At 33.6% G+C, this 14004-nt stretch overlaps 1 protein-coding gene across 4 annotated transcripts in view; it reads right to left on the reverse strand.

The window, feature by feature from the left end:
- The window catches only part of LOC126890392 (uncharacterized), a 49516-nt gene extending 38614 nt beyond the window's left edge, over nucleotides 1-10902 (reverse strand). Inside the window, exons 1-4 of one of the 4 annotated variants that reach the window (XM_050659288.1) lie at nucleotides 10769-10902; nucleotides 3843-4066; nucleotides 3168-3303; nucleotides 25-158 (exon numbers count right to left, since the gene is read on the reverse strand). In XM_050659288.1, the coding sequence (XP_050515245.1) occupies nucleotides 25-158; nucleotides 3168-3303; nucleotides 3843-4066; nucleotides 10769-10811 (537 nt within the window). In that variant the 5' untranslated portion in view covers nucleotides 10812-10902. The remainder of the gene's footprint in view (nucleotides 1-24; nucleotides 159-3167; nucleotides 3304-3842; nucleotides 4067-10768) is intronic. The other 3 variants (XM_050659290.1, XM_050659291.1, XM_050659289.1) reach the window with 3 other exon arrangements.
- Between the last annotated feature and the right edge of the window lie 3102 nt (nucleotides 10903-14004).

The following is a 14004-nucleotide window of genomic DNA, read 5'->3' on the forward strand; positions in this document are numbered from 1 at the left end:
ATTCAAAATATATATTATCTTTACCTGGTATCCGTTTAAAAACCATGTAATCTTTGGCGCAATTTTAGATGGAGGAGTAATACACACTCCCATCAGCTGCTCATTGTAACCAGGATTTTCGTTTTCCACTGTTAGAATAATTTCCCCTTTTAATTCATCTAAAATAAAATATGTAAAAAAGTTTATTATAAGTTTATAACAAGAATGATTCTTAAAAGTTAATTTTGTTGAAAAGAAATTCAGGGTGGATTAAATTTAACTTTCCTTTTAACTTTAAAATGGCCGTTACATCACCATGTATATATTAAAGTAGAAAATTGTATGCAGCGAGTACGAACATGTCAGTTTATAAATACCAGGAGTGTGCGCGTGAGAAACAGGCTTATTTCTCACGTCCACCACAGCTTTGTCTCCCACGCAGCGTTCCGCCCCTGGAGATTTGCTTAGTTACGTCATGATCTACTTATTCCCAAATTTTAGTGCACTATCTTGATAACGAACGTCACAAAACCATCTTATAATTTTTATATTCACCCCTGCCCGCCACTCCTTTGTCCCTACGCATCGTTCCACCCCCTGGAGATTTTGCTTAGTTACATCATGACCTACTTATTCCCAATGTTCGCCCATATCGGAAGGTCACGTACACAAATAATTCAACATATCCCCGTATAGTTTGTCCATATTACTTATCACGAGTAAAATCCGCTTCCAGCTCTAGGATTAACAAAACGGTAGTCTTTTTAAGTAGGTAAGATTCTACTTCATGTAAAGTTAAGTATCCATTTGAGACAAGGTAGTCTCGAGACTGCATTTACAAATGTACATGGGAACTCTTCGAGACTGTTAATTGTCTCCGAGACTGTGCTTGTCACAAGTCATCATCATCGGTGACCGCTGACAGCCCATGGAGGGCCATGGTCGCCCGTTGGGGTTTCGAGGCTCTAAAGTTTTACATGGTGTGGAGGCCAGCCACACGCAGCTTGTCACAAGTGTACAAGGTTAATAATTTATGACCTTATGATCTAATTTAAAATCCAAAGAAAATTTAACATGTTAATTTCCCCAAATAAAGAATCAATGCATGGTTATAACAGCAAATTTAATAAGGTGTAAATTAGAGCTGGAGGGTCAGATAATAGAATAAGTCATGGAGTTTAAATATCTAGGTATCACACTATCTACCTACGGAAAGCTCGAAACAAAAGTGAAAGATCAGGTGAATAAAGCAAACAGAGCTGGAGGTTGCCTGAATGAAACAATATGGAGAAATAAAAATATCGGAAAAGTAGTGAAAGGCAGAATTTACAAAACAGTCAACAGACCAATAATGACATACGCGGCGAAAACACTTCGAAGAATCGATGGTAAAGCACTATGGGATAGAGCTAGAAGTGCAGAAATACGACGGAGATGCAAGGTAAACATCATTAATAACTGCGTGAAAAACAGAAGAGTAGACTGGAACGACCACATAAGCCGAATGAAAACAAAGTAGTAAAGTAGTAAAGACGGTGAAAGATGATTCCCTAATAGGAAGACGATCAGTGGGAAGACCACGAAATAGATGGAATGACAACTTACTGGAGGCACATTGAAAAACATACAGAGTAATGTCTACACAAAAAGAAGAAGAAGAAGATCTAAACTCCAGTCTGTTTTCTATGCCAGAAGAGCTGAGACTAGTCTCAGGTTGGTGTTTAGTAAAAAATAAATATTGACTTACTAAATAATGGGGGCGCAAAATTGGACAGATGATAACATTTTGCGATTAATTTCTCTTTACGAATTAAAATAATTTTAATGATCTGTGGCGACACGCTTTAATTACTATTTTTGCTAATTTTAATTTTTAATAACTTTTCTCAAAACGAAATAATGTGGGTAATATAAAATTTACGTGTAATATACAAACCAGATGCTAAAAAGGGTACGGTTTTACGAAACAAAATGTATCCCTAACCGTATGTTTTCGGTGTGTTGAGTTTAACAAACTGAATTCTCCATAAATTAATTACCTTATCAGACCTCATGTCAATAACTCACTTTGGAGATGCATTCGAAGACGTTTCTTAAAACTGGAGAAATGTTTCTACCATCTGGCCAGAGATCTAAGTATAAATATAAATAACAAAACTAAATAAAACATAAGTACTACAAAAAGAAAAATGAAGGTGTCACTTTTCTTGAGCATATTCGCAAATTGTTTTGAAGCAATAAAGCCATCATATACTGTCGCAACTCGACAAACAACGGTTTATACCAATCTTAGATGGGCTTTGCTGAAGCCGATAAGTGATAAGTGACACTTTTTATGGGCGGTGGATGGTATATATAGGTTAACCATAATATTATGACGCTAGTGTCATCTAATGACAAATACTTAAACCATAAACACTTTTTGAGATAGGATTTTGTAGTTTTAATAAACTTAAATATCAATAGTTTTAAGTACCTGGGATCGTTATTACACAGTAATGGAGAAATAGATGGAGATGCATGCAGTAGAATTAGGGCTGGATGGATGAAGTGGAAGGAAGCGAGTGGTGTGCTGTGTGACAGGAAAATTTTAATGAAGTTGAAGGGAAAATTCTATATAACAACCATAAGACCGGCTATGATGTACGGAACTGAATGTTGGGCAGTGAAAAAGAAAGAGGAACAACGAATGCACGTGGCGAAAATGAGAATGCTTAGATGGATGAGTGAAGTGACAAAAAAGGTTAAAATTAAAAATGAGTATATTTGGGGAAGTCTAGGTGTGGCACCAATTGATGCCAAAATGAGAGAGCATAGGTTGAGATGGTTTGGTCATGTTCAACGTCGAGACGGTAATCACCCAATACGAAGAATTGCTGAAGTGCAGATTCCTGGAAGAAGTAGGAGAGGAAGACCAAAGAAGACGTGGGGAGAGACGATTAGGCAGGACATGTTGGTAAAGGGGATTAATATTGATATGACGCAAGATAGTATTATATGGAGAAATGAAATTAGGGAAGCCGACCCCGCATAGGGATAAGGCAAAGAGAATGATGATGATGATGATGAGTTTTAATAAACTGTTGGTGCATAAAACCGTTTTAATATTTTTTGAGTTGTGACACGGTTTGAGTGGAGGTGCGATGTGTAGATTGTACATTGCCTCTTTAATAATATGAAAAACTTACCCACAACAAACATCTCTTTCGAATCCTTAGCAGTTGCGATGTTTGGTACAGTCCAACTAGCCTGGCAACTGTAATTTGCTGATAGTTGATTTTGTACATTGTTTAGTACCACTGTTTTAACTGAGCTTTTTTCTGCCTAAGCAAAAAAAAACAATTTTTTAAATATATTTGATAAAATTATAATATTATTTTATATTTTGTTATTGCAAATGTTTCCGTATTAACTATATTTTCATTTTTAAGTCGTTGTTGTATAACAGCTAAAAGTAGATCAACAAAGAACATTATTTTCAATAGCAATGGAATGGAAGACTTTGTATAACATGGGACGATGTTGGTTTGTTTCAAGGTGGAAAGTAAATAGGGTTGGCCACTCAAAGAGGCCATGTTGGTTTGATTCAAGGTGGAAAGTAAATAGGGTTGGCCACTCAAAGAGTCCACTCCGGTAATTGACCATATTAAGACAGCTCAATTTTTATACTAAAGAAGTTACCTTTTAATGATATAGATATCTGTCTAGATCTGACAAATGACAGATATCTATATCATTAAAATATGATATTTTGGAATAAAAATCTACTGATTTCAGAATATTCACAAAATTTAATTAGTATTGCTAAATATTAGGGAGGACTTCTTTGAGCATACAACCCTTTAGAATTAAGATATACATACGTCAACAGTGATGCCAGAAACAGGAAATTGTTTTATGGGGGGCGTATCATCTGGGGTAAATCGGTAGAATTCTTCATTTTCTTTATACCAACGTACATTTATAAGATGATCTTCCTCGTTCTTTGGTTTAACATTACAAATAAGAGTAGCACTATCTCCTATTTTCACAGATGATGGTACTTCTACTTCGACAGTACGTTCTTGGCATGGTATGCAATGGACACCTAAATAGAAAAGTAATAAGAAAAATAAAAAAAAAACAGTATGATCCCTCATAAAGAAAAAACCATTGGATCTGTTTCTCGCGACCGATCTTCTTCTTTTTTATGTGTCTCATCCTTTAAGGACTTTGGTAATCATCATGGCCCATTTTATTCTCCAACGATTCTGAAGAGTTTTATTGTTGTTTTTCCACTCCACTGCTTTAAATTTTTCAACCCTTTTTCCTTACACTTTCCCTTGTTTAATTAATCGCATCAACTCATAAGTTTCATTTCTTAGTATGTGACCAAATTAGCTCATTTTTCTTTTGTTCCTTGTGTTGAGCATTTTTGTTACCTTTCTTGAGATTTTCGTGTGTATTACGTGTTTTGTCCATAATATTTTCCATATTTTTCGATAACACCACATCTAAACCGACCGATCACTTCACATTTTTCTTGTTTTCTTGTTCTCTGTAGTCTTCATTTACAGGCTGTTGGGTGATGTCGCCCGATTGGTGGTTAAAAGCTCCATTCCTATGTGCTATTTTTATTCTTCAGTGATCCAGGTGTCTTCATTCTTTTGATATCCTTTCTGAGCTGATCTTCCTATCTGCACTTTGGTCTTCCTGTTACAGTAGGTCTTGTGTTTGTTGATTTTCATTTTAATATGTTCTTTATTAATGTATTTTCGTCTCATTCTAGTATATGCCGGAGCCATACCAACTTTTGAGTCTTTGCATGTCTTACTATATCTTTTTCGTTTATGTGATTATTTTTCTCGTTGTTAATAGTCATCTAAATTCTTTGTCTTAGAGATTTTTTTTGGTCCAAGAACTCTTCGACGATTTTTATTTCTAATATTTTTAGCTTCTCTTCTATAAATATAAGATTCAAAATGTATGCTAAAACTGTGTTCTCTCATAAAAATATTTTATCTACTAAAAATAATCTGGAATTCTACTATCTCCTTTTCTTTAAACAAAATTTTATTTTAATGTTTCGGTGGACTGTCCTTATTATTATAAAAAAAATCAAATTTAATCTTCACCTTTTAAATAGATTACTTATGTCCTCTATGAATTTTTGAATGAATAAAATTATACTGTAAAAATTAAATCGACAAAAAACAAATATGGTAGGTAATATCAAACATCTCTCTCTTTTGACAAATAATCTGACTAACCTTATCTAACTTCTTAACCTCTTCTCATGGATTGTGTTGTGCTCGTTTCTCCCACACGTCCTCCTCGGATGCTGCAACTGTTCTTCTTGTCCAAACTGTTTCCCAAACAAAACAGCACTCGCTTGAAATATCTCCTCAATTTAGTCTCTGACTCGATACAAACAATATAAAACTTTATAATTCCAAGATTTTTCTCTCAGCTCGATATCTTGTGCAAAATTGATACACACCGTCTACCCGTTCCAGACAGAAAACTGGAATCTATTCGGACACGAAAAGATTTTACTTCTCGACTCGATCACGATTTCGTCTCAACAGAAATCTACTTACACGGCCACCAAATTAACCACTTTACACAAAATCACTACTTTCCACACTAGACTAGCTTCTTCCTCTTAATTACACAGTAAATTTTTCCCTCGTCAAACTCAGACTCAAACATTCTATTCTCTTTCCATCGTTCTCTTTCGCCAATCACAACCATTCTCTCAACATTACCTCCCTACTTTCATTTCTTAAAAGCAAAAATAGTGTTGTATACAAATTTCCTGTCTTGTCAAATTTCCAGGAGATATTAAAATTAACTTCTTTTTTATATCCTAGAAAAAAAAAGCTTCTATTCTAAAGGTAAACAAATCTGTTTACCGTCGTTGCTTTCGAGGAAACCAATATTTAGAAACGTCTTATTGTTTACTCCAACCGCTAATACATCCAACTTCTAAAACCGATCGTAATTTAGTTCCATTGTTTTGAATTGTTAAGTCCGTTTTTAGAATCTTTATCACTACACTATTCCTCTTTAGCACGAAACACTGCTTACGACTAATTATATTATTTACAAATTTTGGCTATATACAGGGCGATGAAAATTTATGATCTTGTGGTCTTGGATATAAAATAAATTTTCTAAATTTTTCCCATAAAAATTATATAACAATACATATCCATAAACATTTTCTCTTTCTTAAATAGAAATTGAGTCATACTTCTGAGCTCGGTAACTTTTGAATAGTATAACCGATTTTCAAAATTAGACATGCATTGGAAAGGTAATGGTCAGTACTATCAGAAGCTGCAAAGGTTGGACTTAAATTTTCGAAATGTTTGGGAGTTTTGGGGACGAGAACGAAAAATAGACCCTAAATAGGAAGGGCCGTAAAATCCACACCCTTGGACCAAAATGGATGGTTGACATATGGATGGGTGAATCGTTTTCTGAAAATAAGGTGCGAGTTTGACAAATTTTCAATTCAGTCAGATTTAGAAAATCGAAAATTTCGTGTATATTATATTGTCGCGTGTAGGGGGGTTGTGCGCCACTGGCGAGAACAGCCGTTTTCTGGTAATTATTGTTCTAGTCCCATATAAATACAATATTTAACTTCTTAGGGTCGATTTCTCATACCTGCGGTAATCTATGGTTCAGTTGAACCAGGTTCACCGGTGACCTTCGGTTTTGTCTGGAATTCATTTCTCATTGCACGTTCATGTCAGCGCTCGTTCTACAGCTTTCGAGAAATGCCAATAGGGTAAGGTACCCAGCTGTCGGCATGTACCCAGTTATTGGCATCAGTGCAATTATTTGTGATTTATAAGAATTTCTGTAACATTGAAGACATAGAGTGTCCATTCGATAATAGATGGCACCATCTGATTTTTTTGTAGCGCCAAATTATCTGAATAATATTGTCAGCTGACAGTGTAACAGAGACCACCAGTTGAGTGACCGTTGGATGTGTGTGTAATTACAGAATTTCTTTAGAAACTAAACCGTTATAAGGTATGATAAAAACTGATTATATTATTTTTGTATCCTTTTATTAATGAATCTGTATGATTTAATTATTATATTAGCTATTGCAACATAAAAATTAAATATATCTGTAAAAAACAAAATTTTGATAGTGCCGGTTACTGGGTTTTAAAATTTGTCTATATCTAGTAATTGGCATCAAGGCCAATCATTGGTCGGAAGTAAATTTTAATTATGCTAGTAATTGGCAGTTACCTTAATTTTGCAAAAATAGTTTTTCGATTTTGAAAAGAAGAAATCAGTACGCTAATAAATAATATTAAAATTTATCAAGGCATTTATCAGGCTATATTCTGTACAATATATAATTGATTTTTATCAAACAATATGTTTTGAGCCTTTTTAAAAACATTTTAGAGAACTTTCTCCAGGCATTTATCAGGCTATATTTTATAGAATATAGGAATTTATTTTATCAAACAATATGTTTTGAGCCTTTTTAAAAACATTTTAGAGAACTTTTCTTTTCTCTTGTAGATTATTCGACAATGCCCAAGGTAAAGGCAAATAGTAAATATATTAAATCATATGATGAAGGTATATTGTAAAACGCTTTAGAAGCCATTAATAATGGAATGTCTAAAAAGCAAGCGACCGAAAAGTTTAATATACCAAGACAAACTTTGCAGTATCGTCTAAGCAATAAATTTTAAAAGCCAGTATATGGACCAGCTTCTTACCTGACCTCGGAAGAAGAAAATATTTTGACGGAGTGGATTCTAGAAAGTCATAAAAAAGGTTTTCCTCGTAGGCGAGAAGATATCCAGGGCGCTGTAAAATCATTTTTAGACAAGAATCCCAGACAAACTCCCTTTCAGAATAAGAATAACCTTCCTGGAAATCACTGGTATCAGTGTTTTATGAAAAGGCATCCTTGTTTAGTATCTCGTGTTCTTGAATCAGTTACCATTGCCAGCGCAAATGTATCAGAATCTGACATAAGGAAGTGGTTTTCGAATATAGAGTCTTATCTAAAAGAAAAATCATATTTTGAAATACTTGACGACCCATCAAGGATATTTAATGCAGATGAAACGTGCTTCTTGTTTTGTCCAAAGGCAGACAAAGTTATTGCACCTCGAGGGGCAAAAAATGTTTACCAAGTAGACCAAGGAGCTGCAAAAGCAAATTTAACCGTTTTATTTACTTTCTCGGCTTCTGGTTTAATAATTCCACCTATGATTATTTATCCATATAAAAGGCTGCCAAGTAATATAGTCAGTAGCGTTCCAGAAGTTTGGGGAATCGGTGTTAGTGATAATGGCTGGATTAAGGCCGAACTTTTCTATGAGTATGTCTAATATTTTTAATAAGTTTTTGACCCAAAACAATATTAAAAAACCTATTATTTTATTTGTTGATGGGCACAAAAGTCACCTCACTTATGAATTGAGTCAGCTGTGTACCAATCTACAAATTATTCTTATTTCGTTGTATCCTAACTCAACAAGGACTTTACAGCCTGCCGACGTATCATGTTTTAAACCATTAAAAAATAGTTGGAAGAAGGTTATTTTAGAATGGCGAAGAGAAAAACCATTTCTACAATTAACAAAACAAGAGTTTGCGCCTATTTTACAAGAGGCTATAAAGAAATTAAAAACTTCCACAATTTCTAGTGGATTCAAAGCATGCGGCCTTTTTCCATGGAACAGTAATGCAATTGATTTTACAAAGTGTTTAGGAAAACAAGAAAAGGCCGAAAAACAGACTTCAACGCTTAAAGAAGAGTGTAATTTATCTTATGCGGATTTTTGCGAAACAGTAGGTACAGAAAAACTGCAAGAATTGACAGATTATACTGATGCAAAAACTGATGAACATTTTCAACTACTCCTAAAAATATGGAAAAAATTTCTAATTGCGAACACGCAAGAAAATAATTTGGATTCCGAAAACAATTTGGATTTTTTTGCAGATACCTCTATGATTACTATAGAGGAAATTGATTTACCTGACGTTCCAATATTTGACGATAATATTGTAATACCTCAGATCACAGACGAAATTTATAAAGCCAGTACACCAATAATGATGGATGATGATATTGCTATTCCCGGAACTTCAGCTCAAGCTTACCCATATGAAAATTTACTTAATTGTAGTAATTTTGAAGATATTACTGATACAAATGAGACTGATTTTGTAGTAGAGCAATCTAATAACAATAATAATAATCAACCAAACTGTGTGTCGAATACTAGCTCGAGCATAGAATTTAAAGATTATTTAATGTGACCAAAAACTCCTGAAAGAAAAGGCAAGCTTCAGACTGAAAGACTTCCTTTTGTTATCACATCAAGTGGTTGGAAAAAAATTTATGAAGAAAAACAGAGGGATAAGACAGAAAAAGAATTAAAAAAACAAGAAAATAAAATAAAGAAAGAAGAAAATAAAGTAAAAAAGAAGAAAATAAGTTAAGAAAAGAACAAGATAAAATGAAAAAAATTGCGAGTAGACCCAAACATATTAGAAATATTTTAAAGGAGACAGCAAATAATAACCATTTAATACGAACACAAATTTCAGTCAGTTCATTGTCAACAAATAATAAAATTTTAAATAAAGGAATATGCTTTAGTTGTACAAAAAATTTTTCATTGGTCAATTTTGGAATACAGTGTCAAAAATGTTCCAGAAGTTACCATTGTGGTTGCCTAAAAAAAGCTAAGGCCTACAAAGGCTTTTATGTTTGTAAAGTATGTACCGCACGTGGCTTGGCATCTTAAGTTTTGAGTAGGTACGTTATGTCTATCTATATAATTTATATAAATATAACTTATGTTTTTACATTTTATTTTTTTATGTTTTCAGTTTTGTACGTGTTTGGCTCATTTTTATTTATGTCTTTTGTTTTTAATAAAAAGTTATATTAAGATTTATTATTTTTTAAACAATATATCTAGGGACCTAGGTACCTACCCACTCAACCGTAAGGACGTGCCCATCTGAATTTAGGTGCCAATAACTGGAAGTCTTGGTATGCCAATAACTAGACTCAAGTGCCAATAACTGGTGAAATAGACCGAATCTCAAAAAACAATTTATATAAAATAATTCAGATGGTATTTGAATAAAACGACGTCAGTATTCTAATCTAAAAATACTACCAAATCTGTAAGTTAAAATACAACTAACAATGTTTTGAATACTGTTTTTAAAATACAGTTACCTAAAAGTCTTTGCTTAAAGTGCCAATAACTGGGTACTTTACCCTAGATGGCAAAAGGTAAAAACCTGTCGCCATTTTGAACTACATTTTTTATGCTGTTTTTGAATAAAGTTAAATTTAAGTATTTATAGTCAAATAGTCATTTTAATAATTATAAATAAATATTATAAAAACAAAAATAATGTTATCGTTTATCGTTAGGCTTAATATAATAAAATAGGTTATATTTATATTATGACAGCGTTTCGTGTTAATACAACGCATGCGTAGTCCATGAAATCATCTGAACTGAGTTCTGACATCTTTGAACGGCCGAATTCCACTGTTCAAGCTTCGTTCGAGTTTAAACTGCCATCGTATCGGTTGAACGTGCGAATTGAGAAAGACGATTTTGACTTTAAACTGACGTTTACTAGAAGTTCAGGTTAAACTGGAGTTGAACTCGATATGAGAAATTGGCCCTTAAACAGATACCACCAGAAAACAGTTTGAGAAAAATCTTCAAATTTTGTAAGTAATAATATATGAGATAAATATAAAAAACAATATTCTTACTTGCCAAAGAAGTAACAAAAATTAAACAAACGTAGTGTAACATGTTTCTTCAAAGACTTGTTAAATCAGTTTACCAACAATTACAGGGTTATCAATATCATAGTAATAAATTAAACATTCTATAAATAATACTTTCTATTTGAAGTGATAAGATATTAGAAAAAATATATGTAGATATTCAACTACAGTACCAAATAATGTTGTTAGGCTAGTACACTTGCTATCAAACGTTATTTTCCTCTTTCTTGTGTAAATAGGTTCTGGAAATATTTCCTTGTGGCATTTGTACGTTAAATATTTTGTTTATATAATAATATGTATAATTTTAAGCTAGAATTGATTGTAAGGAAAATTACATTTTTATATAAAAATATATGACGTTTTAATTTTCACTCCAGAAATCGTTTTTAAAAGAATATTAAGAAAATTGTGTAGAGTGAATAACCGCCAAGTTGTTGAGGAGGTTATGTATTTTCAAAATTGAGGTTTACATATTTGGCCATGGAATTGTAGGCAATAGCCATGCTTTAGCTGAAAATATCTGAGGGTGGATAGTTTATGCCCCATGGTACATCATAACTCTGATTATTCTCTGTGTGGAAATGTTCGTGTTATCTTGTATATTGTGTGCTGCATATATATTGTCTATGACTGAAGACGTGCAGTTCACATTTCCTTATCTGTTATGGTTTTTATATTCTCATTGTTTATAAGACTAAGTTTTCACTCTAATGGCATATAAAACAACATAATGTTACTCTACATCCCACCAGACTGCAAACAATGGGAACCTTCTCTGGTTACACCTCCGAGGTTTCTACAATTTGCAAGCCATACGGATGCTGAGACTAAGAAATATGGGGGAATTTTACAATTTATAATTCACGTCCCATCTGCGCGGTAAATTTCCAAAGATAATGTTGGAACTGAATTTGAAAGGACGTGAATTTTAAATTGTAAAATTCCCTCATCTTCCTTAGTCTCAGCCTCCGTATGGCTTGCAAATTTTAGAAGCCTCGGAGGTGTCACCAGAGAAGGTTCCCATTGTTTTCAGTCTGATCGGATGTAGAGTAACATTATATTATGCCATTAGAGTGAATACTTAGTCTTTTGCTAGCAGTTGCCGTTAGAGCATCTACAGAGTCGGTATTTTCTTATCGATGTTATGGGCCTTTAATAAGAGCAACAAAGAGACATGCATTTATTATACATTTAAAACGGGTTAGAAGATATTGGGCGGCCGAAGTAGGAAGAGTCACCAAAAAATTTCGCGTTGTAGGTATGGCTTTGTCAGACAGCGTTGCCGAATTTGGAAATTATTTAAAAATAGCAAAATATTGTTTTCACCCATTTTAAAAAAATGTGAAAACGTTGAATTATAATTCAACGTTTATTTTTTTACTTATATTTTTCTTTTAAATAATTTGTTTAGTAGATGCACTTATTTGTTCACAAAAAATAATATAGGTACAGTAATGAGTGCGCTATTAAGAACCTTCAAAATAACGCAAAAGATGGAAATCATAATACGTTGTGAAATAAAAAGAGATGAAACTAATAGAGATGTAAAATTATCGATAGGAACCTATAAACTTACATAACATTACATAGTTTCGCACCTTTAGACATATCTGAGGAGTATAACAAATCTAACTGTGAGAGGAGAATTTTATAAAATTCTAAATGTTTTCTGTCACAGACGTCTAAAGGAGGGTAACTATGTAGGTACCTGATGTACTGTAAACTTATAGGTTCCTATCGATAATTTTACACATCTACTAGTTTCATCTCTTTTTATTTCACAACGTATTAAGTTTTCCATCTTTTGCGTTATTTTGCCGGTTATTAGCGCGCTCATCACTGTATTATTTTTTTTCTACTTTGATGGATAATTACGCATGTCTGTCTCTCTCAGAGACTTTGTAAACACAACTTTTCCGTCATTAGATAAGACAGGACAAATGAGCTGTCGAATGAAAGTTCATTACCCAACGATCTTATTAAGTTGAGAAATTTGACCTTGCACTTCCAGTTTTAGAGTTGAAACTTGAAGTACTATTTTAAAGTCGCCCAATAAATATTATAAACGACTTATTATTGGACGCGCTTTAGCAAGACGAAAACCATTATATTTTTCCGGCTTTGTGCAAGTCTTTCCGTCCGTCCGTCTGTCTATCGAATATAACCCCTACGTTATTAAAACACTCAACTCCGGTAGCAAGATAATATAGCAGGAGATCTGAAAGCTACGGGCGTGGAGAACTGGACAGAGATTGTCTAAGAGAAGACAGAGAAGAGTGAAGGCATGCTGTCGAGTGGGCTAAAACCCACGAAGGGTTGTAACGCCACGTAGTACGTCGTAAGTATGAGGTGTCGAATTAAGGATGGTATTCATGCTGAGAAATTAGACTTCACACTTCCGGTTGCAGAGTTGAAACTGGAAGTAGTGTTTTAAAGCCGCCGAAATAGTACAAGCGACATATTATTCGATGCGCTTTAGCAATACGAAGACAAGGTATCAAATTAGATCTTATAACCCAAAGATGGTATCAGTTGCAGCCGGAAGTACTGTTTTAAAATCACTGAAATAGTACAATACATTTGTTTTCGTCTTGCTAAAGCGTGTTAAATAATACATTGCTTGTATTAATTCGGCGTCATTAAAACCGTACTCCCGGTTGTAACTCTATAAACAGAAGTCTGAGGTCAAATTTCTTACTTCTAATGCCATCTTTGGGTTATAAGCTCTCATTCGACACATCATTTGTCATTCTATTTTTTTGTCGGACGGGACTTGACTAATACCGGAAGCATCTTGCAGGCATGCCTGCATATTTGTGATTTGTCTAAGAAGCTGTTGATAATGTACGTTTGATAGAAGTTTATCCTGACGCTTAGTCGTCTTGCAGTTTTTCCCACATGTAAATTGTAAACGTGAAATCTTAAGTCCAATATGCGCTTTTAAGCAGCTTTCCTCGACTCCATTGATTGGGATGATCAATATGTTTCTGCAGTCGATGTTAGTGCCCTTTCATCAAAAATTGAAGATCTTTGAAAGAATATAGTCGATTATAGGTCCTTGTCTTCTGGTATTAAGATATATTTATGTTGTGATTTTTGAGGGAAATAGTATTATTAATATGTAATTGATTTGTGCTGCATAAGTCCCTCACAAGAAAGAAGACTGAATATATTGAACAGATGTATTGAAAGCAATGTAGAAAAAAATACTAATG

The sequence above is a fragment of the Diabrotica virgifera genome, chromosome 8 (genome assembly GCF_917563875.1).
Source record: "Diabrotica virgifera virgifera chromosome 8, PGI_DIABVI_V3a".
Taxonomy (NCBI): domain Eukaryota; kingdom Metazoa; phylum Arthropoda; class Insecta; order Coleoptera; family Chrysomelidae; genus Diabrotica; species Diabrotica virgifera.